This window comes from Plasmodium yoelii (assembly GCF_900002385.2).
Source record: "Plasmodium yoelii strain 17X genome assembly, chromosome: 7".
Classification (NCBI taxonomy): domain Eukaryota; phylum Apicomplexa; class Aconoidasida; order Haemosporida; family Plasmodiidae; genus Plasmodium; species Plasmodium yoelii.
Genome location: NC_036179.2, coordinates 242,936 through 268,077, shown reverse-complemented (window position 1 = coordinate 268,077; position 25,142 = coordinate 242,936). Strand labels below are relative to the sequence as shown.

Below are 25,142 nucleotides of genomic sequence, written 5' to 3'. Positions count from 1 at the left end.
GTTATACATGCTAATTAATAAATGGGTTATATTCATATGGTGTTAAACATGCCAAAGCGCAACTTTTTTATTGTCAAAAATTATTTATCTTTTTTAAAACATTGTTTAAATAAAAGAGAGTTATTATATGTTTGTGTATGTGGTAATTTTATCTTTCCTTTATATTAAAATCCCTGGGAGACTTTATCAACGGATTAATTTTTCATAATTATTTTTTGTATGGAATAATAATTATAAAAAATGTTATAAATACGGCGAAAAAAAGAAAAAAAAGAAAAAAAATGTAAACAAAGTGTTGTAAAAGTAAAAAAAAATATATTATATATATAATACTGAATTAAAAATATGAATTTGTTCTTTTAAAAAATGCATTTTTTTGTATTATATGTGTGTGCGTAAGACTATTTTCCTTCTCCCCTTTATAGCCATTATATTTGTATATTCCTTCAATAAAAATTGTATAAATTAGTTATACACATATTTAATAATTTATTTTTTATGCTAAATAAAACTATTGAGAAAGTTTCTTTAAAAATGATTGAATTTTTTTATCTTGAAAAAAGTATATATATATAGTTACATACTAAAAAAATGTACAAAGTTTAAATAACCAAACACATAAATTCAAGGAAAGGTAAAAATGTTTACAAAGGTTTATAATTAAATGTTTTTATTTGTATATGAACTTAAAACCATAATTTTGTGCTGTATATTAATAAAAGGTGTTTAAGGACAAAAAAGAACGAAAAAATAAGCCTGGTACATATATAAATGCATATTGTATTTAACCAAAATATGTTTTTTTAATTTTTAGGTAAATATAATGTACACTTAGACATTAAAAATCATCAAAATAATTTTACTTTGTTTTAAAATTATATAATTAGAATAAAGAATATCAAAAAAATCCTGTATATTTTTTACAATGTATCAAAATCATTGCATTTAATAATATTTTTTTTTTTTTTTTTTTTTTTTTCATTTTGAGGTATAAAATAATTATTATGTTATACCAATTATATATAAAAGGTTCTATTATATGGTATTTTTACAGCTACATGATTTTAATAGGGGAATATGGGTCTTTTGTTCGTTTTCACAATTTAACATATTCGAATAAATGTTTAGTTTTATTCAACTATTTTAAATAATCATTTTAAAGGGGATTTAATATATGACTTATATTTTTGGAAGAGTGGAAATACTATTGGGGGCATGTTTTTTTCGCTTTTTTCATTTTCTAACACAACCGCAAATATCAACATATTTTTATATATATGTATATATGCACACTTAAAAAATATCAAAAATATGATTTTACATATACAGATTCTTATTATTGAAATACTTTTCATCTACATTGTATTTAGACCTATAGTTTAAATTGTAATAATTTTTTAAAAAATTTTATATAAATGAGTAGTTAATTTTCTATATAATATTGATTCCGCTCTATGTTTTTTTATTTTTTTATTTTATCATTAAAAAGCGTGATGGATGGATGAGAAATAATGGCACGATAAAATTTATAATAAAAAATGAATATAAAATAAAAAATAAATGAGGATACGGAATAAAAAATAAGCGAAATAATAAAATAGTAAAAACCTTTCTTCGTATACTAATTAATTTGATTTGTATAAATTAGTTAGTTTTGATTAATGTAGAAATGAAAGGGAAATAAAACATTCTATTCTTATTAAAATTGTTTTTAATTTTTTTTTTTTGAAATTTCATGATTTATTTTTTCTTTCGTCATATTATCAAAAAACACAAAAATAGAAAGAAGGCAGAGAATCTGTATGTATATATATTATATATATATATTATTTTGAGCATGAAAATTAAGAAAAATAATATTCTATAAATATATTTATGACATTAATGAAGATATACGTTTATGTAAACGAATGATATGCGTAAAACCCTTGTATAAAAATTCGAATTATGATTTTTATTTATGTAAAAATGTGGAATATAAATTATTATTTGATAATTTAAAAAAACAAAAAGCATAGAAAACAAAAATAAAGGTTTTTTATGTGTAACCAAATATAAACTAGCTAAATTTGATGAACGTTAGAAATTAGATAAGATAATACAAAAACAAAATGCCATATGAACTAAGAATTTTATGAATATTATATGATAATTTTTTTTAGTTTAATTTAAAGAATATTATGGGATATACATTTATAATATATGCTTATACATATATATATGTGTGAAAAATGCGCAAATAAAACAATTTTACTTATATAATATCAATAAATCAGTACAAGTATACTTGGAAGTGAACAAAATTATAAAGAATAACAATATATAAAAGTTTAACATATAAAAGTTTAACATATAAAAGTTTAATATATTAAAACAAATGGATTGACCAGGAAATTTTTGGTGTGTGGGCAATAAAATGCATATATACCATATACTTGTATATATTCTTCTTTATATGTGTGTGTGGATGTAATAAGATAAATAAAAGACAAAAAAAAATATATGTATATTTATACATATATATTTATTATCATTTTTAATTGATTAACATCCTGCACACATATTATAATAATATCACCTATTCAATAAAGATGGAACTATATGAAGATGAGGTATACGAAAAGGCAAACATAAATGTGACAATAATAGTTAACGATGAGATAAAAGATATAATAATAAAAAATTTGAATAATAATATGAATAATGATAATATAAACATAAATAGCTATAATTATAATAATATAAATAAAATAAATAATTTTTTAAATAATTCTGAACAGTCAGGTAAAAGTGATAATATTTTAACCACTTGGTTAAAAAAAATAAAAAATACGTCATCTGCTATTATTTTTTGTGTAGATTGGCAAAATATTATTAATGAAAAAAATGACAATAACAATAATGATGTAGAGGTTAATAAAAGAGAAAATATTGATTATAAAAATGGTGTAGAATGTGAAGAAGATCCTAATAATGATAAACAATATTTAAATGTGCATGGATTAAGTGATGAACCAGTTAATACATACAACCCATTTGAAAATAGTAGTAACGAATATTATAATAGTTACAGTGGGGATAACACAATAAATAATAGAACTGAAGATAAGGAGGAAAAAAGTAAGAGTGATATAAATTTTATCCATAATGAGAAATATATGAAAGAAATAAGCAATGGTTTAATTAAAAAAATTGAAGAAATAAATACAATAATTATGAAAAGAAAAAAATTATGTAAAATAATTCTTTTAGTAGTGTTACCAGAAAATACCAAAAGCACAGAAGAATATATTAAGTATATAAGTTTTTTAAATTCGCAAAATATTAGTGCCATATTTATAACATTAGGATTAAAAGAAATACATAATAAAATAATGAAATTACAAAATTTACTAAAAGATTGTATAAATTCATTTTTTAAACAATATATAATAAGTTATGAAAGTAAAAGTGGTAAAAATGTTTTACATTTTTTTACTTATAATTTTAAAAAAGCATATATATTAGAAATGTTGGAAAAATATGATGAAAGTATGAAAATATATGTAAACATATGTAAAGTTTTTTATGAACATATTGGTGAGCAAATATTTCCAAATAAAAAATCTTTTTTTGAATATGTAATATTTTTTAATTGTGTAAGTTTAAGAATGATATCTATATATTTATATTTTAAAGATATAAAAAAAGCTCTTCATCATATTTATACTCATAATAAGATAATTTTTTTAGCATTGATGAATAGAGATGAATTTATAAGTAGTGAACATAATAAAAAATTGGTAGAAATTATTAATATTTTTAATATTAAAGGTGATAAAAATTTTATTGATTGCATAAGATATAATGAATATGACGATGGAAGAAAAGACAAGAAAATATTATATAAAAAAAATAATAGTGAATGTGTTAATGAATTTGTAGATATATTATACGATATAATAATAAAGGAATATGTATATTATAATTTGTTATCATGTATTTATTTTTATTTTTATAGAATTATAAAAAATTTTAATCTTAATATGCATGATGTAATAATATATGCAATTTATACTTGTTATTGTATATATTATAAAATAAAAGCAATAGAGAAACAAAAAAAGTTACTTAAAGAATTTCCAGGGATAAAATTTGATAAATATATTACACTATCATCCGTTATGTCTTTATATGATTTTATTTTAAACATTTTAATAGAAATATTTAGAATTATAAGTACAAATAAAATAACAAATTTAACAAGAATTATTATATATCTTTTATCTGTTATTTATTATGAAAAGGGAAAGTATGTATTTGCTTTGTATTTACTATTGCAATTTTTTAAGGACGAAACAGGAGGAGTAATATTTAACTATATTGATGTGAATATATTGAAAAACATGGAATGCGAATTTGATAAGTTTTGTTTGGATCTTCAAGATTTTGCGGAGACTCGAATTTTTCTTAAAATTGGGTATGTCGCCATAAATGCTTTATTTCATCTCATCCATTTGGTTGTGTGTGCATATATATATATATACATGTGATAATGGTGATTTGTGTAGTTTATTAATTTTTGAAATTTTGTTCTCTTTGTCGTAGGAATCGAAATTCCAATGAGCCTATGCTATTTTTGATGATAATATGTTTAGGAATTTTGATAAATCATAAAAAAGTCGGGATAAATATAAATGAGAAAGAAATGAGAAACGAGAATTTTAATATAAACAAGTATGAGAAATTATTTATTGAAATTTGTTTTGAATATATAAATTGTTTAATTAAGAACAAAAAGGAAAAAGAGAAAAAAGACTTTAATAAATTTATAAAAAAATATTTTAAGTTTATAAATAAGGAAAATATGTATACTCCAATAAATATTAACATATCTATATGTGATGTTTTTTTCAAATTATATTATTTAGTTGAAAATAATATTAAAACATTTTTAAAAATAAAAAATAAAAACAATTTGAATTTTATATATTTGCCATTTATTGGTATATTAATGAATAAAGAAATGTGTTTTTATAAAATAAAATATTCAAATTTTTATGATGGACATGTATATTCATCTTGTGAATTCATAAAAAATAATAATGAAGAAAAATTTTTATCTGATTTTATAAATAATGAAATAGTGCTTGTAAATAATAATGAAGGAATTATTACCGAATCAGGAAATCCCAATAAAATTCGAAATGTATTTTTTTTAAATGAAAAAAATATAATGAATATGTGTATTGAGAATGTGAACACGAACATGATAAATATTGAGTATATACAATTATATCTTTATATATATAATAATATTATTAAAATAAAAATTAATAATATATATTCTTATATGTTAAAAAGAAAATATATGGAAAAAGTATACACAAATAATTTTAACAGTTTTGAAAATGAAAAAAATAATAGCAATGAATTTAATGTGTTTTCAAAGGAGCAACAACAAAATGAAAGCTTAAGTGAATATGAAGAAATAAAGAAAGATTGTTCAAATGATGATGTGACCATAAAAGCAAAAAATAAAATAGTTGATTCAAATAGTAAGGATAAAAATAAAAGAAAAATGTTCGAAATAAAAGAAAACGAAAATGATAAATCTGAATTTTATAAATTAAAAGATGGAATATATTTAAATAAATATGAGAATAAAATAATAGTTAATAAAAATAAATATTTTTTTTCAAATTTAGTAAATAAATATGTAAATTATTTTATTTATAGTAATAATAATATTCTTTATATGAATGAATTTAATATTGGATATATATATATTAGCTATTCAAAATATATAACAGAATTTGAATTAAATTTTAAGTATGAAATTGAAAATTCCAAAAATACTTATTTTTATTTATTGGCAAAACGTGATAATGTTTTAGATATTGAGCATATTTGTGATGGTAAAGAAATTTCATTTTTTGGAAATAAAGACATGTTTAAATTTGTAGAAGATGAAGAAACAAATTGTGAATGTAATAATACAAATGATTGTGTAGACAATTTTGTGATAAATAATAAAATATACGATTTATTTCGAAAGAAAGAAGAATATATACACGAAGAAACAGTAGACAAAAAAAAGCGTGATTTTTTTTTGTTTGAAATAAAAGGAAATAAATTTGATAATATTTCATTACACACAAAAATAAAAAGTTTATATGGAAAAAGCAATTTTTGCAACGAACCATCTATGCTATATAAAATTAAAACCGAAAAAAATAAAAGCGAAAAAAATAAAAGCGAAAAAAATAAAAAGAAAAAATTGATGTTTGATATAAATTATAAAGAAAAATTAATATGTATACCATTTCTTTTATATACAAATGAAAAAAATAATGTGAATATAAAAATCGAATTTTCTTTTAAGAATAATTATTTTAGTGACAATATTAAATATCCTATACAATATTCAGTAATTCCATCTATAATATCGATGGTTACAAATGTGAATATGATAGATGATAAAAATATAAGTCATAACACATTGGGAAATTTAGAGAATAATTCTACAGAAAGGGATGTAATAAATGGAATGGTTATTCCAGTAAATAATACGAATAAGGATAGTATAAAAGAAGAAATAAATTGCAATGATGATAATAATAATGAAGTAAAAAATTTGGATAATAGTCAAGGTATGGAATATTTCTATTATTATATATATATATATAACAATAAAAATCAGAGTATAATAATTAAAAGTCTTACTAATGGAAAATTAGAAGATGTTGTGAAATTAGGTGAAAAAAGTACATATAGTAATTTGGTGAAAATAAATAATAAAGAAAAGGTTAATTTAGAATATCAATTTAATTATAATAATTTATATTTTCCATTTAATAAAATATTTGAAAATGCAATTTTTATAAATTATTTAAAAATGCCACATGAAGACATAGGATATAATATTAAAGAATTAAATAATATAAATAATGATAAAAAAAGTAAAATAAAAATCGAATTAAATTATTCAAAAATAGTAAAATATAATGAATGTTTTACTGTTGAATCTATTATAACAAATGAAGCAAATATTACGGAAGAAGTTATTATATTTTTATATGATAAAAGAAAAAAAAAGAAAAAGAAAATAGAGCAAATTGAGCAAAAAAAAAAAGCAAATAGTTTTAATAATATATATTTTGATCAATTTAATATTACTTATAATAAAAAAAATCAAGACTTGTCTTATAAACAAAATAGTTATACATCCTACAAAACTGATTCAGATGACAATTCTTTATATTCTTCTGAAGATTTAGAGAACATAAATTTTGATGAAAATAACAGTGATTCCAATATAATATATAATAATTTAGAAAAAAAAAGAAACAAAAAATATATAGTTAATGGGGTTAAAATGATGAAAAGTATTTTATTGCCTTATCAAACATTTCGATTGAAATGGTCTTTTGTCGCTTTTACTTATGGCTTTTTAAAATTGCCTAACATATTAATACAAAGAAAAAACAAAATTAAAAATAATATAAATGTATTTTCTTCGGAAAATATCGAACTATTCGTAATATAGGGCTTTTGTCGGCACTGGTTATGCCCATATTTGTTTATAACAATCACAAAATAACAAAATAACAAAATTACAAAATAGCAAAATAGCAAAATATGTTTTTTTATTTTTTATTTTTTATTTTTTGTTTTTTGTTTTTTGTTTTTTGTTTTTTTTGAACAAATTTGTGTTTCACCTGTTTTAATGTGTTATTTATTAATAGTTAATTGTTTTTATATTATACAGATTTCTGTGTAATTTTATTTTTTTTTCCGCTTTATTCCATTTCTTCTTTCTTTTTTTTTTTTTTTTTTATTCTTGTAAAAACACGTTGGTGTGTTTTATTGTCATATTGGGCAATCAATTAATTTTTTCATTTAAATATGGGGGAAAGGGTAAAACTACCAAAAGTAAATACGAACAAAATAAAATAAAAAATAAAAAATTAAGATTCTTTTAATTTAAAGTGCATACTATTAAAATATAATTCTATAAAATTTTGTATTTTTTTTTCTATATTCCATGAGAATATAGAGTATGACCTTTTCTCATTCTGATATTATACTGGCATGCAAAAAAATTAATATACATAATGATTATTTTTTAACAAAATCTGTCATTTTTTTTAATACAAATTTAATTATTGGAAAAATATAAATATACTTTTTATTTAATGGCAACCCCATGGAATTAATATATATTAAAAAAAAGTAATATAAAATAATATAATTATAGCGAATAATTTTTGTAAAATTGACAAATTTTTTTTTTTTAAAGTATTTATATTTGTTTTGGTAAAATTATTTTTGTCCTTATATATAGTAAAATTAGCAATATTTTGAAAAGAATTGGAAAATATGTTTTATTATTTTTAGGAAAAATAGATAGTTGTGACATAATATATTGTTAAGGTGGGAAATTCACAAGGAGAAAACGTTGTAATTTAAATAATTATAATGTAATATATATATATGTGCATATTCATATGTGATATATATATATATGTGGGAAAGAATATATACGTATGGATGTTTGTAGGAAAAATAAATCTACGTTCCTTTTTCTTTTTTTAGTGCCTGTTCGGTTCATCTTTGTTTATTTAGGGTATTTTTATAATTTGTCTTCTTCTTTTCTTTTATTTTTGTGACTTTACATTTTTTAATAAAATATATTTGAGAAAATGCCGCAATGGGGAGCTGGTAATTCAAGAGCTATCGAAGCAAGGATGAGGAAGAAAATGGAAAAAGACCGAAAACAAAAAGAATTGGAAGAAAAACGATTAGATGAATATTGGAAAGATGATGATAAGAAAGCTCAAGCAAAAATTCAAAGAAAAGTATAATTTTATTCATACTTCATTTTTAGTGACAGTATAATTTTTATATTTCGTTTTTTTTTTTTTTTTCTAAAGGATATAATTTTTGTATTCTCTATATATTTTATTTTTATAAAAAATGCAAAGTGAAAAAATATATAATAAGAGTTTTCAAGTTTTTAATTTTGATAAAATTCAAATTTACACTTTTAGATTGAAGCTGAAAATAAAAAACAACAAAAATTGGACAAGAAAAAGGAATTGAGAGAATTGTATGGAGAAGAAGAAAAAGCATTAAAGTCAAATAAAGAAAGTGTAAGTTTTTTATTCATTTAAAAAAAAAAAAAAAAAAAAAAACAAAAAAAAAAACAAAAAAAATAATAATGATAATTTTCACATATTTGAATAATTATATGTATCCCTTTTTAATTAATTTATTATTTTTTTATTTTTTTGAAAAACAGAAAGTAACAAATGCAAAAATAACACAAGCTCAAATTTTACAGAGATTAATAGAAGAGAAGAAGAAGGAACTGAAGGATGAAAAAAAAAAGACGGTAAGAATATATTCGTCAGGATATTTTTTATCCTTTTTAATAATATAAAAAAGTTGTAAAAATTGTTAAAAAATATATATACAACTGAAAATAATACATTATGTTCTATCATTTATTTTGTGATATGCGAATATGTATATTTATTTATTCATTCATTTGTTTATTTATTCATTCATTCATTTGCTTATTTATTCATTCATTTGCTTATTTATTAATTTTTTTTTTTTTGAAGGAAAACACAAATGTACACGAGATGGAATTGGAAGATAATCTCAATCATATTATTAGGGACGAAATGAATAATTACGATGAATGCATAAATGGTAAAAAAATATAAAAAAAAAATAAAAAAATTGGGAATATTCTACACATTTTTATAATACAATTTAAATATATTAATATACTTTAAACCTCAATTTATGGAGAATGGTTACCACTAGTTTCTATATTATTCATTTTTTATTTTTGTTTAGCTACTGGAATTGATAATATCATTAATTCCCTTGGAAATGTGTCGTTTGAAAAAACGAAAAAGGTGAAAGCGGTAAGTAGAAAATGGCATAACGTTTTTTATCTCATTTCAATTAAAACCTATTTAATAGTGTTTCTACATGTTAACATTCGTTGTATTATTATTATTATTTTTTTTTTTTTTTAATTTTCGTAAATAGGCTTATAAAAAATATGAAGAAGAAAATTTACCGCTTGTAAAGGAGGAGTACAAAAACTTAAAGCTATCACAATATAAGCAGATATTATGGAAAAAGGTAAGGGAAATAAATTTTTGTGTCAATCTAAATAAATTTGTGTGCATATATATACATATATTTATAGCTAACTACAATATATATACATGTTTAATTACTTATAGTTCAAAAAATCAGCTGATAACCCAATGAACCAAAAGGATTAAATTAAAATTGTAATGTTAATAATGTTGATAATGTAATGATAATAATGATAATAATAATGATGATAATAATGATGATAATAATAAAATATAGAGAAAATAGTCACAAAAATTGATATAAAAAAGTGGATAGTGTTTTTTGCTTGTGTGCTATACGAAGTATTATATATGTATTAATTTTTAATTCAATATTTATATCCTTTTAATTTTTTGCCGCTCTTTATTTATAATTTATTTTATATTTTATTATGATATAATATGATTATTATTTTTTTTGTTTTATTATGAAAAAAACATCATGATGCGAAACAACAAAATCCATAGGAAACTCAACGCACCTATATATGCGTAATACATAATTAAATATATTATATGTATCTATTAATATATTTTATACCTTGTGAAAATAACATTGTTATTATATATATAAAATATATATTATATATATACAATAATATACGTTTCTTTTTGTTTTGGCCTTTTTATACATATACTAATATTGTCACACGTATTTCCCATTAATATTAAACAGCTATTTTTTTTTATTTTAAATATAATGGTGAATTATTTTATTTATTTATTTTTTTGAATAATTTATATCTTTTTATTGAAAGAAGGAATTAAAAGGGAACAATTAACAACTCGTAAATAAGATTATATGGGGATATACAATATATATCACTATAAAAATACAACATATTAAAATAATTGTGCCAAAAAAGGTATAGGAAAATAAATAAAACAATACAATTTAATAAAAAGAGTGAACACAAGGTCATAAATTACAATCTTCCTTATTAATATACAAATAAAAGGGGCAATATAACAATTTTGTATATATTTATTTTTCTAAATATGCTAAATTAAAAAAACATTTTAAGTGTAAATGGTGAAATAAATTGGTATTAGAATGGGAAAAATAGTATGACCAGTTTTATACGCAAAAAAATATAAAAAAATATAAAAAAATATAAAAAAATATTAAAAAATATAAAAAAATATTAAAAAATATAAAGAAATAAAATAACGACGTTATTATTGTGCATAGAAGTTTGTTATGCCAAATTGAATATATGTGCAAAGTAAGAATGTGAAAAAAAAAAAAAAATTTGAAAATAAATAGTATCAAAGTATATAAAAGGGAAAAAACACACACACATTTTAAATATAATAAAAATTGAAGATTTATATTTATTTTTCAATTAATAATGGAAAGAATTTTATCATCAATAGGGCGACTAAGTGTAGTTGCAGGTGGGTTGAGTTTAATTCCATACACATTTATATATGATGTTGATGGAGGAGAAAGATGTGTAATGTTTAACAGATTTGGAGGTGTAAGTGAAAAAACATATGGAGAGGGAAGTCATTTTTATTTTCCTTGGTTTCAAACACCATATATATATGACATAAAAATGAAACCAAAAGTAATAAATACAACAACAGGTACTAAAGATTTACAAATAGTTACACTAAGTTTAAGATTGTTATTTAGACCACATACAAAACATTTACCATATTTACACAGTACTTTAGGACCAGATTATGATGAAAGAGTATTGCCATCAATTGGTAATGAAGTATTAAAAGCCGTTGTGGCTAGATATAATGCTGAATCTTTATTAACACAAAGAGATACGATTTCTAAAGAAATAAGAGAAAGTATTACAGCAAGAGCTAAACAGTTTAATATAGTTTTAGATGATGTAGCTATTACTCATTTGAGTTATGGTAAAGAATTTGCTAAAGCTATTGAAGATAAACAAGTAGCACAACAAGAAAGTGAAAGAGTTAAATTTATTGTTGCAAAAACTGAGCAAGAAAAAATTGCTGCTGTTATTAAAGCACAAGGAGAAGCAGAAGCTGCAAAATTAATTTCTTCAGCTGTAAAAGAATATGGTAATAGTTTGCTAGAAATAAGAAAATTAGAAGCAGCTAAAGAAATAGCAGAAAATTTAAGCAAGTCTAAAAATGTTACTTATTTTCCATCTACATCAAATATATTATTAAATCCTAAAAGCCTTTAATAATTTTTTTTTAAATTAATATAAAAGAGAATTGGATAATATAATTTCATGAATTTTCAAATTTAGAATGTTTTTAATTAAAACCGAAAAGTGTATAAATAGCAACAATGAAATTTAATTTTTATTAAAATATTTTTTTTGACTTGTTAATTTTTGTATTATTTTATCATATCATGTTTTTTTTTTTTATTAAATATGTATTTATTTAATTTTTTTGCTACATTATCAATTTGTGTGCCCCTTGATGTTTTTCTCTTTCAAGTTTTCTTTAACAATTTGAAAGGTGTACATTTATTTTTTTTTCCATTTTATTTTGTTTACTTTCCATAAAAATGCATATATGAATATATATATATGGTTGCTAATTTAAAATATTAAGATAATAAAACGATATGTAAAAGTAATAATTAAATATTTTGAACATTTTTTAAGGGTATTAAATTTTAGGTCTATTTCACTTTTGGGGCAATTCCTCTTATATGATGGGAAAAATTAATTATGTTTATTTATTGTAGATTATTTTTGAGATATAAAAAAAATATGTGCATATATATTATATCGAGTTATATGTAGACATATATTTTTTTATTATAATACAGTTATTATATTTTTATAATTATAATATTATTTTGAAAAGGTTAATTTTTTGTGATGTTATGTGTAACAGCCAAATCAGGTTGAGTGTCCCTCCAATTGATATATTTATTTAATTTTTTTTATATGATAAATAAATAATGAAAATATTTGATTATTTTATATTTTTTTTTGCAATTTAATTTCACTATATTTTGTTTTTCCATCCAAAAAAATAAGCATAATAATAGTATTTACTAAGACGAAATAATAATAAAAAAAATGATTATAATATGAAGTTAAAATAATATAAAAAATTATTTTTTAGGCTACTATTTTTTTTGTATATATACATTTTATGGTGAATAAAAAAATGTTTAAATGTAATTATTTATGGAAACATGGAGTAAAAAAAATCAAAAAAAAATATAACAATAAAATACAAGTGTGAATATATATATGTGCGTATATATTTTTTCAATTTCTTTAGCTTTATTTTAATAAAGGCTACAAAAAGGTATTTTCGACAGTAAAAAATAGTAAAATTAAATTAAATTAAATTTATTCGTTATATCGGTAGAAAAATAATAATTGTAATATATATGGATAATAATATTTTAAGTCTTAATAATATATATATATTATTCATGTAAAATAGTTATTTTGTTACCATAAAACACGAAGAAATAAATTAAACGTTTAAAAAAATTATAAATATAATATATATAATATATATTTATGAATGTAAATTATAACTGCATGATTTAGTAAACTAACAAAATATGGCTTCTATAAATATTGAATCATATATAGAAAGTATGTAAAAAAGCTGATAAAAAAATGAAGAAAAGTATAACATTATATATATGCTCTTAAGCTATACTATTTATTCATTTGTTTGTTGATTTGTTTGTTTATTTATTCAGATGAAATATTAGTCATTACTAAAGATAGTAGAATATTTACGGGGAAATTAAAAGGATTTGATCAAACAACAAATATAATACTAGGAAATTGTTATGAAAGAATATACAAAGATTCGTTGGAAAAAATAAGCTTAGGAATATATATCATAAGAGGAGATAATGTGTAAGGGCATTAAAAAGGAATATACAAATGGAATCAATAAGTGGTGTTCACACGTGTATATGTATATGCATATATAGTGATTTATGCAACTAAAATTGCCACGTATTTTTTCTTTTTTTAGAACACTAATAGGAGAAATAGACGAAGAGGTGGATAGAAATATACTTCAAAATAAAATTAAACCCGAAATGCTCAAACCAGTAATACCGAATTTAATAAAAAAAACAAAGACATCTTATAAAATATATTTAAGCAAATATAATATATATGTGAATATTATATACATGACCGTTTTATAATACCATTACACTTAATAATTTACTTTTTTTAGATAATATACTAGATTTTGATTATTTTGTAAGAACGATCTTTTTAGTAATTTATGCGTTTGAGAATGAGCATAAATATAATATATAAGTTTTATTAATATTTTGAGAAGATTTTAAAGGTTTTAATAAATAAAGGGAAATATTCTATATATGCCACTAAACATATTCATGAAATATATATCTACCAACTCGATAACTATCCAATGTTTTGGAAATGTCAAAAATGTGGTATTATTTTGAATAATAAAAATATATATAAACAATGAATATATTTTAGTTGTTTATATAAAAAAATAATAGAAATGTTAAAACGAAAAAATTAAACAAAAACAGTTTTAATGATACGCCAAAATAAATAAATTTGTAAAATGAATATGATCATATGGATAATATACCGCTTATTTAAGAGAAAACGATATAAAAAAAAATTTTAAATAAAAAACGATAATCATATATGGGTATATTAATACACATATGCATGTATATTGTTATAAACAATATATGTATAAGACTATTTCACAGACAGAAAGTCTTAGACATTATTATAAATTTAATTATTATTTTTTTTTTTTTTTTTTGGTTATCATGATATATAATATATTTTTTAAAGTTGCGATATTTTCGTAACTGTTCATTATTAACTCACGCTTATTTTATTATACTATCTTTTATTGTTATATTTTTTGTTATGTTTTTTTCGCCTTTTATTCATAATTTTAATAAGATAATTAATATTTACGAATATAGCTGTTTTCCAAATTGAAATAAAATTATGTTAACTTTATCAAATAATCGGAAAAATAAAATTATATTTTTTTATAAGTGTTATTTCACATTTTTATTTCTTTCCCATATAATTCATGAATAATGTAGATATAAGAAACTGTTTAACATTATTAAGGATTTGTTATAGTAGTGAATATATGAAGACATGTTGATATATATGATTAAACATTTCTAACTACATTAATATTGAAAAAACAATTGATAACATATTTATATTCATCTGTTACTTTATTAGCTTGATGTAGCATAGTCATATCTGTAATGTATGTATAACCAAATTCATCATTTACAAGATCAATTGAAAATTTTTGTAAATTTGATTTATTCTTTAAAAAATTAATTAAATCTTTTGTTTCATTAATAGAAAAATTATTATGATCAGCCAAATTATTTGTATAAAGATTGGAAATTGTATCTTGTTTGTTATTATTAAAATTGGAATAGTTGTCAAATGTTGTTATATCATTATTGATTAAATTTTTGTTGTAATGTATAGTTTGAGTATCTTCCTCAATAATTGAAGTTTCTTTTTTATTAGTGATATGAGTATTTGGTTGTAAATGTGTGTTTTTTTTTAAATTTTTATAAAATTGTTTTATTTTACTAGTACAATAATGAATTGCATAATCATCTTCTATTGGTATATTATTGTACCAAAATATTCCAGAACCTTGAATAGGTTTAATTGATAAATTATAATAAGGGAATATTGTTTCGCCATCTTTATTTACATCATTTAAATAAATTAAAAGTGTAGCTCGCCGAAATGAACCATCATGATGTAAATTAAAATAATTATTTTGTTCATATTTAACTATAGCTAATGGTTCTAAATAACATAAAGGTATTTTAACAAGATCACATATAGTATTTTCTAATTCTATTATATTTGGATCTTTGGTATATATTATAGTAGAATCGTTATCAATGTGTGTTTCTTGGATAATTGATTTATTTCGAATGGTATATAAAAATACAGTTGAACTTGTTCTATTTATTGAATTTGTTAATTTATAATTTTCTTGTTTATCATTTGCATAACCAATTGATGTTTTACTTTTTTTATATTTATTTTCGCATATAGCTAAAATTTTTTCTATTAAATTTTTTGGAACAATGTTGTAAATAATTGCCATATTTTTAGGGAGGATTTGAATTTTAAAAAATATTTTTTTATCATCTTGAATTTTATAATTGTCATTTGGATTATTTGCATTTTTTTCATTTTCCTGATCTATTTCATTGCTTAAGTAAAGAAGATAAGATGGGTATTTTTTGTAAAAGTAAATATTTTTTTCATTAATTACCTTTTTTATTATAGTTTCAATATTATCATTATATTCAAGATTGTTATCGTATAATTTTATTCCAAATCTGTTTTTTTCGATATTTTCAATTATTTTACTTTGATTTATGGGGTTAGAAATGTTTTTTGTTTTTTGAATGATAAGATTGTCTTCATTTTGCTTTCCAAAGGCGAATTTATTGTTACCTGTTTGTTCTATATTCATTTTATCTTTCTCTATCATTATAATGATATTTATTTGTTTATAGAAAAATGAATATTATCTTTTGGGAATTTTTTTTTGTTACATAATATTTTAAGTTGAAATATTTTATCCTTTTTTGGGGTATACACTTATTTTTTTTTTTGTTCGATTCGATCTGCAATGTTGTAATTATTTTTATTTTATTAATTTATGTGTATGTATGCATATATACATTTTTTTTCAGGCAATATGGTGAAATAAATGTTATTCAAATATATTTTATATATTTTCCTGATGTTGTATTAGAACAATTATATATTCTTCCCTTTTATATGTATGCATATTTTCACGCACTATATATGCATAAATGTGCTAATAAATTAAAAAAAAAAAAAAAAATATATATATATAAATATATATATAAAATATATATATATAATATAATTTCACAATTTTTTATTTGTATACATTATATAAAATTTATTTTTCTTAATTATTATCGTATTTTATACATATCATAGTTTTAATGAAATATATATTAATTGTGTGTGTGAAAAAATGAAAATCACCTTATCCAATTTGGTAAAATATTTTTATAGATCTAGCACAATATTTTATTTTATTTTATTTTATTCTATTATATTTTATTTTATTTTACTCTATTTTATTCTTATTATCAATATCACCATATTATGAACAAGAAAATAAAAAATCATCAGTTAAACGTTTATTTGCATCTTTTTGGGTATTGAAAATTTGTCTTTTTTGGGCTAAACTTTCATTGAGGGTTACACGTTTTCTGCTTAGAAGTTTTTTCATTGTTTCTGTCATTTCATTTTTTGTATCATTTTTTGTATCATCTTTTGTGTCATTTTTTGTATCATCTTTTGTGTCATTTTTTGTGTCATTTTTTGTGTCATTTTTTGTGTCATTTTTTGTGTCATTTTTTGTATCATCTTTTGTGTCATCTTTTGTTTCATCTTTTGTGTCATCTTTTGTTTCATCTTTTGTGTCATTTATGTTTTTATATTCTTGTTTTATTATACTAGCACTTGATATATATACTTGCTCGTTATTTTCGCAATCTAGATTGCTTGTTGATTTATCTTTTAGACAATCTTCCTGCATTTCTGCATAATTCACCACATTTTTATTTTCAATAGTTAGTACTTGATCATTTGTCATTGTGTGATTTTTGTTTTCTCCAAAATAGTGATCTTTGGTTTCCTTTAAAATATTTTTAATCGTTTCTACATTTAATATATCCTTTACAATTTGTTTAATATTTTCTGTGTTATTTTTTTTTATATCAAAGTTTGTGGAAGTTTCTTCATGTATAGTATCCAGTATTTTAAATTTGATTTTCATATTTTTAATACTTTTTTTCTTTTTTTTTTGGAATTTTGTCTTGGGTATTTTTTTTGAAATTCGTTCATTATCTTCATTACTACAATGGTTATTTGGAATTATCTTAATTTCTTCCTGATTCACTTTAAGGTTTTCTATCATCATAATTTCATAGTTTGCTTCATCACAAATTTGTGAATTTTCTTTTTCTTTTAAATTGTCTAATTGTGAATTTTTTAGTGTCAATATTTTAGCAGGATTTTGGCTCTCTTCTTCTATTTTTTCGATCTCATGTTCGATCTTTTTAGCGATTATTTCATTTTTATTTTCGAGGTTAATATTTTCTAATTGTTCAATAATTATAATATCCTCTTTTATATTTTGATCAAATCCTTCATTTAACATTTCATTCATATATTCCTTTTTTAATTCATTTATCATATCAATAAGTTTGTTTATTTCTTTTTTTATTTCTTCACAATTTTTTATTGGTGGTGTGTTATAGTGAGTTATATTGGTTTCGTCATCTTTTACTATTATACATGTGCTTTCCTTATTTTCCTTATTTTCCTTATCTTTTATAGTTAATATATCATTTGATGTATCAATTTGAATTGTATATTTATTTTCTTCTGTTTGATCATCTAAAGTATTATCAGCTAATAAATCCCTATTATTAATGCATATAGAATCTTCAAATTTTTCTATCGCAAAATTGTCTTTTTCAGTATTTTGAACAATTTCTATTGAGGTTTCTTCTACCATATTTTTTAATAGAGGATATGTTTTTGGTTTTTTTTTGTATATTTTGTTTAATTTTTTAATTTTTTGGAATATTTCTATAGGTTTATTTTTTTCGTTTATTAATTTTGATTTTATAAATTTTTTATTTTTGTTTAAAATATTTTTGACAAATTCTTTTCTATATAACAATTTGTTCTTACTTTTTACATGTTTTTTTTTTTTTTCTATATTTGAATCTTTTGTAATTCCATTTTTAATTTCGTCTAATACTTCTTTAATCAAATGTTTTATGGCTAGTATTTCTTTTTCTATATCGTTATGTTGATTTTCTGTTGGTTTTATTTTATCTACTTTTTTAGAAATATTTTGTATCATTTTTATTTTGGGGTTTTCCTTTTCTACGTCTTTTATCAGGGTTATAATTTCATCGTCTTTCGTATAATTGTTTGGAAGACATTTTAATGATAATATATTATTTTTATTTTCGTTTTTTTCGCCAAAATTGTTGTCGATTTTTAGAAGTTTTGGGTTATTATTAATTTTGTTTATAAAAGTTATTTTATTTTTGATTTCATTATTGATAAGTGGTGTTACCTCTTTTTTAGTATTCCATCCCAATTTTTTGTTTTTTTTTAGTACATATATTTTGTTATTTATATATCTTGATGTGTCTGATATATTTTTAACGAATAAAATAGTATACATATATATTCTAAAAATTTCAGCGAACAGAATTGTTACTTTAAAGGTATATATTATATTTGCATTTGTTGTAATTATTGCGTTTTTATTTATTTGATTTTTATTTTGTGATTTAAATTGAAGAAGTTTCTCATATTTTTGATTTTTCGAAAAATAAAAGATAATTTTTGCATTTCTGTTAATACATTTCCTTTTATAAATGTCTAGAATAGGTGAACTATTTTTATTGTCTTTATTTTTTTTGTCTATTTTATTTATCCCTTTAAGTTGAATATTTTCTATTTGCGATTTTCTGCATGTCTTGTTTTCGTTATCTTTAAATGTTCCATCTATGATAAAACTTTTTTTTTTTGATTTGTTTATTTTGTTATATAGACTTATTTGTTTCATTTTGTTAAGTATTCCATATATATGAACAATTTTATCTTCTGTTTTATCCATTTTCTTGATAATTTTGTTGGTAAGCAATTTAAATATTGTTATTTTATTTTCTATATATCGTGATATGGTGCAATAATGAATTGTTATGGTTATATAATACTCTTGTCTATATATTACTATATTTTTATTTAGTGGGTTAAACATGAAATTTGATAATTTTATTTTGTTTAAACTAGGTTTTAGTAAATTATTAATTTTTTTATTTGTATTTTGTTTGGTTATATGCAATATAGGCATTTGTTCTATATATTCATTTTTAATTGTGCTTATTTTTTTATTAAATAATTTAGTTGGTTTCGTTTGAGGTGTTAACGTAATGAATGTGTTAAAATTTGTTTTATTTTTTTCTTTTTGTATTTTCTCAACATTCCTTTGTTTATTATTATTATCACTATTATTTCTTAAGATAGTGAAGTATTTTTTTTCGATTGTTATTTTGTTTTTTTCTATTATTATTTTGTTTTTTTCGATTATTATTTTGTTTTTTTCTATTTTTTTTTGTATTTCTTTATTTATTACTTTGTCTTTAATTTCGTTAAGAACTTGTTCGAAGTATTTTCCTTTTTGTCTATTTTCATTTTTATTGCAATCATTATTTATTTTTATCCCTTTATCTAAATTAGGACAATTTTGATTGTTATTATTTCGATCAGATATGGTAATTACTTCTAATATATTCGATATAATATTTTCTTGTTTGATTATTTCATTTGATATCCCATTATTTATTTTTTGTTTTTTGGAAAAATTTCTTTTGCTTATTAATAAAGAGGGCTTTGTGTTTGGGTAATCACTTTTTTCATATGTATTAATAGGCTGACTATATTTTGCAGATGCTTTAATTTCATTTGGAGATTTGTTTTTTATATGGAAATATTGTGATTTAAAACAATTTTTGCTTAAATTTTTTGGATTTATATTTTTCTCATTTATTTCATTTTTGTTTAAAAATTGGCATTTTGTTTTTTTCAAAATTTTGTCTTTTTTGTTATCATTTAATTTGTGATAAGTCGATATGGTTGATTTGTGTCTCCTTGGTTCTATAAGCTTTCTCTTAATATTTTCTTCGCCTTTTTTAAAATTATTTTGGAGTAAAATATTTTTTTTTTTATAATAATCTGTCTTTATGTTTTTATTTTGGTCGATTTTGTTCACTTCTGTTTTGTTCGCTTCTGTTTTTTTCGCCTCTGTTTTTTTCGCCTCTGTTTTGTTCGCTTCTGTTTTTATTCTGTCGATTTGTGCTTTTATAAGTTTATATTTTTTTTGATTCATGGGAAATTTTGTGGTATTCTTGATTTGGTTCTGCATATTTTTTATGTCAAAGCCTTTTGATATTATTTTATTTCCATTTTTGGAATTAAGAAATTCGATTTTTTTATCATTATTACTGCTATTATTATTAATTCTATTTTTATAAATGCTATCTGTTTTGATAGCCATTTTTTTAATAGAATAGTTGGACTGGCTATGTAGATTTTTATATGAGAAAAGATTTTTGTAACATATTTGTTTTTTTGCTAAATTTAATAATGCCTTTTCACAATTTATTGTTTTTTTCATAGAATATTTAGATGATTTTCCATAATTTATATATTTTTTGGAGACAGTATCTTTTTTCATGTTTTTTTCTTTTGACATATTTTTGTTTAATTCTACATTTTCAGAATGTTTATCATATAGCTCATTGTTTTGAATTGTTTGTGTGTTATTTATATGAGTATATTTTATGGGTTGGGTAACATTGAGATTTTTTTTTATTATATCTTGATTTTTAGATTGCCCATATTTTATATCTTCTTGAATAAAATCTTGAAGTTTAATTCGGTTGGTACTTTTGTTAATTAATTGATAAAGAAGATTATCATGATAACTAGTATGATCTTTGTGAGTTATTTTTTGTTCATTTGTTTTTTGGAGATTATTATATGGAAAAACAAATTCTGTTTGTTTTATTTCGGTGTTTTTTTGAATTGGTTCTGTTTCAATAATTATATCAGTATCGTTGTGAAGGTGTTTTGTTTCTGGTTTTTGTATAAGAATATGTCTATTTTCTTGTGGCATATTTTTTATGGGATAATAATTAGGTTCATGGTATTTATCTAATTCATTGTCTTTAATTTTTTCCGAATTTTCGATAATTTGTTTTAACTTATTTTTATTATCATTTGTGTTTATAAGTTCATAAAGTAGACTTTCTTCACTTTTTATTTTGGTAGAAGACATTAAATTTGATGTATTTATTTTTGGTAAATTTTTGGTGTGTGTTTTTTTTTTTTTATTCCAATAATTAATATTTTTTTCAATAAAGCTTGTTTTGTTGGGATTATAATCAATATGATTATAATTATTTTTTTTTTGTGTTTTGCTTGGCAGATCATTTTTTATCTTGCTCTTACAATGAGTAATTGAAACATTATTTATTACATTATTTTTATGGGAAAAAAAAGTGGGATCATTATTATTTTCAATTTTATACTTACTTTGTTTTATTTGATTTTCGTTTTTTTCAGAATCTTCGATAAATTTTTTCAATCGATTTTTATTATCGTTTTTATTTATCAGTCCATATAACATACTTTCTTGGCTTATTATTTTATTTTTGTCTATTTCTAACAATTTATTATTTGTGTTATTTTTTCTTATCTGATTAATGTCTTCACTATAATTACTTACTGGTGAAGATATTGAACTAGCATATTCTGTTTTTACACTATTACTTTTTATGTCTTTTTTTTTGAAACTATTATTATTTACAGTATTGGGGTTAGTATGACCTTTTATTATATCTTTATATCTTTTTATGTTTAGTTTCATAATTTTCAAGTCAATTTCATTTTTTTTATAACAATCTAATTGAATATTTGTTTTTTTATTATTGTCATTTTTATGCGTAGAAGTAATTATATTATTTGTATTTACTTCCTTCGATTTGTTTGCTTCCTCTTTCGTATTTTTATCGTCCATTTTATTTGTTTGAATTACGTGATCATCAATTATCGTATTTGATTTATTTCGTTTTTTTTGAATTGATATTTTCTTCATTATGCTATTAATATATTCGGTGGAGCGTTGTTGTAGATTTATATTGATATCATCATTGTATTTTTCATTTTTATTTTGAATACTAGATGATACATGATTTTTTTTGTTATTATTTCTTATTTTATTAATATTCTTTATTTTGTTTGTTTGTTTTAAAGGGATTTTTACTTCCTTCTTTGTTTTGCAAAATGGAGATTTAGTATTTATTCGACTGGTTTCAAATTTATTATTAAACGAACTAATTAATGGCTGTCTATTATTTTTTTTTATATGGTTATCTATTTTTTTAGTTGACATTTCAGTGAAACAATAGTTATATAAATTGGTTTCATTATTTGTGAGACATTTAGAATTTATATATTTACCTTTCTGTGTTATTTTTAATTCTTGTAAATTATGTTTTTTTTTTCTTTGATGTGTTTTCATTTTTTGATTCGACAAATATTCACAAGGTGTATTATCAATATTGAAGTTATTGATTTTTTTTTTATTAGCAGTGAGTTTTTTTTTTTTTTTTTTGGCTTCTAGTGTTTGCTTATTAAAATTTGTCTTTTTCAAATGGTCATTATGAACTTTTGGGATATTTTGTATTTTCCCTTTTAAAGGGGTTATGATTTTTTTACTTAAAATTTGTGTTTTCTCTTCTTTTATGAAATCGAATTTCTTCTTTTGTGGTATTCTGAAATCAATTTTTTGGTTACAATTATAATTTTGATTGTTGCAAATAGTGGAGAAATTGTTTAGACACGAATAGACAGGTGGGGTTATAATATTTTTATACAAACGATATTTTCCATTATAATGTGTGGTTATTTTGGGGGTTTTATTATATTTATATATGTTTTTATAACAATATTTTTTTGAATAAGTTGAGATTTTATTATTATTATTTTTTTTTTTTCGAGTATCTCGTTTTGTATTAATCTTAGCTATTTTCATTATCGGTATGTTGTAGCATTGATCATATATTTTTCGTTTTTTATTGGGCTTGAAATTTAATGCATGCTGAATTTCTTTTTTTGTGTACTTGATTTTATTTTTATAAATTTGTGCATATTTTTGAATATATAAATAATTGTATTTTGTAAATCTACAATTATGGAAAATATGCATGGGTGTATATTCTGTTAATGGTATTATATCATCTATAATATATTTATCCCATGTTTTTTCTTTTTTTAGTATCAAATTTTTAATATTGATTTCATCATATTTTCTCTTTACTTGTTTGTTACTTATTTTTATATTGTATTTTTTTTGACTAAATGAAGATATATTGTTCACTATATGATGATGTGTTTCATTGTTTTTGTTATCATTTTCATAATTTTCTTTCTCACTTTGATATATCCTATTTGCATTCTTACTATTTTTCGAGTAAACATAATTATGTATATTACAATTTATATGATTTTTTTTTTGTTTTTCTTCAATATTTTTAGTGCCAATTTTATCATACTTATTTTTGTCTTTTTCTATGTTATATTCATTTTTTGAAATATTATTGGTCGTTTTTATAATATGATTATTTTTTTTATTACTTTTTTGTATTTCAAAATTAGTTTTATCTGTTTTTTGTATTATGCTTTTTGTAAGCGTGGAAATGGAATTAATTTTTTTTTTTTTGGAAAAATTGAACAGTTTTATAAATGGATATATGATTAAATTTGGAAAGATAGAGGGTCTTTGAAGTGGCAGCGAAGGCATTTCAGATGTATTGGATTCATGAAATTGAGTTTCAAAAAAATATTTATTATAGATTTTAGATTTATTTTTTTCAATATTAATATGTTCATTTTCTTTACACATTTTTTCTTTCTTATTTATTTCTAAAATAGGGTTACTATCCCATATATTGACATGTGTAGATAACCTTTTTGGGTTAACCAGTTTATTGTATTTTTTATTATTAATAAAATTGGAATTTTCAAAAACTAGATTGTTATTAAATAAATTATAACACTGAGAATTAATTGTAGAATGATTTTTAAGAATAATGGGTATTTTGTATGTTGCTTTTTTATCTATTTTTTTATATTTTATGATATGGATCCTTTTCATAAATAAGTTATTTATATATTCTTTTGGGGTTTTCAATATTCTATTCCACTTTCGGTTTGAAAATTGTTTTTTCATTATGCGGATATAAATATATTTGCAACTATTTTAAAATGTGTTTTTTTTTACAATTTTATAATAAAAGACAAACGACTATTTGTTTTTTATAAGCAATTGTAATACATAAAGGGCCACGATATATATGGAGGTGTGCTTGAAAATGGGTAG

General features: G+C 20.6%; 6 protein-coding genes across 6 annotated transcripts; 4 read left to right on the top strand and 2 right to left on the bottom strand.

Annotated features, from left to right (window-relative positions):
- Nucleotides 1–2,591: 2,591 nt before the first annotated feature.
- Nucleotides 2,592–7,528, top strand: PY17X_0702000 (conserved Plasmodium protein, unknown function; the record flags this gene model as incomplete). Its single annotated transcript, XM_721763.2, has 2 exons — nucleotides 2,592–4,459; nucleotides 4,588–7,528. The coding sequence occupies 2 exons, from the start codon at nucleotides 2,592–2,594 to the stop codon at nucleotides 7,526–7,528; spliced, it is 4,809 nt and encodes a 1,602-aa protein (XP_726856.2).
- A 1,156-nt stretch (nucleotides 7,529–8,684) lies between these two features.
- Nucleotides 8,685–10,289, top strand: PY17X_0701900 (uncharacterized protein; the record flags this gene model as incomplete). The annotated part of the gene is made up of 7 exons (XM_722879.1): nucleotides 8,685–8,840; nucleotides 9,033–9,134; nucleotides 9,284–9,376; nucleotides 9,609–9,699; nucleotides 9,850–9,920; nucleotides 10,048–10,143; nucleotides 10,248–10,289. 7 exons carry the CDS (start codon nucleotides 8,685–8,687, stop codon nucleotides 10,287–10,289), a joined length of 651 nt encoding a protein of 216 aa, XP_727972.1.
- Nucleotides 10,290–11,494: 1,205 nt separating this feature from the next.
- On the top strand, nucleotides 11,495–12,313 carry PY17X_0701800 (prohibitin 1, putative; the record flags this gene model as incomplete). The annotated part of the gene is made up of 1 exon (XM_722880.2): nucleotides 11,495–12,313. One exon carries the CDS (start codon nucleotides 11,495–11,497, stop codon nucleotides 12,311–12,313), a length of 819 nt encoding a protein of 272 aa, XP_727973.2.
- A 1,355-nt stretch (nucleotides 12,314–13,668) lies between these two features.
- On the top strand, nucleotides 13,669–14,318 carry PY17X_0701700 (U6 snRNA-associated Sm-like protein LSm8, putative; the record flags this gene model as incomplete). Its single annotated transcript, XM_022955464.1, has 4 exons — nucleotides 13,669–13,702; nucleotides 13,813–13,975; nucleotides 14,097–14,175; nucleotides 14,307–14,318. 4 exons carry the CDS (start codon nucleotides 13,669–13,671, stop codon nucleotides 14,316–14,318), a joined length of 288 nt encoding a protein of 95 aa, XP_022811742.1.
- Nucleotides 14,319–15,251: 933 nt separating this feature from the next.
- PY17X_0701600 (prolyl 4-hydroxylase subunit alpha, putative) lies at nucleotides 15,252–16,619 on the bottom strand (the record flags this gene model as incomplete). The annotated part of the gene is made up of 1 exon (XM_722159.2): nucleotides 15,252–16,619. The coding sequence occupies one exon, from the start codon at nucleotides 16,617–16,619 to the stop codon at nucleotides 15,252–15,254; it is 1,368 nt and encodes a 455-aa protein (XP_727252.2).
- Nucleotides 16,620–17,270: 651 nt separating this feature from the next.
- On the bottom strand, nucleotides 17,271–24,992 carry PY17X_0701500 (conserved Plasmodium protein, unknown function; the record flags this gene model as incomplete). The annotated part of the gene is made up of 1 exon (XM_721982.2): nucleotides 17,271–24,992. The coding sequence occupies one exon, from the start codon at nucleotides 24,990–24,992 to the stop codon at nucleotides 17,271–17,273; it is 7,722 nt and encodes a 2,573-aa protein (XP_727075.2).
- Between the last annotated feature and the right edge of the window lie 150 nt (nucleotides 24,993–25,142).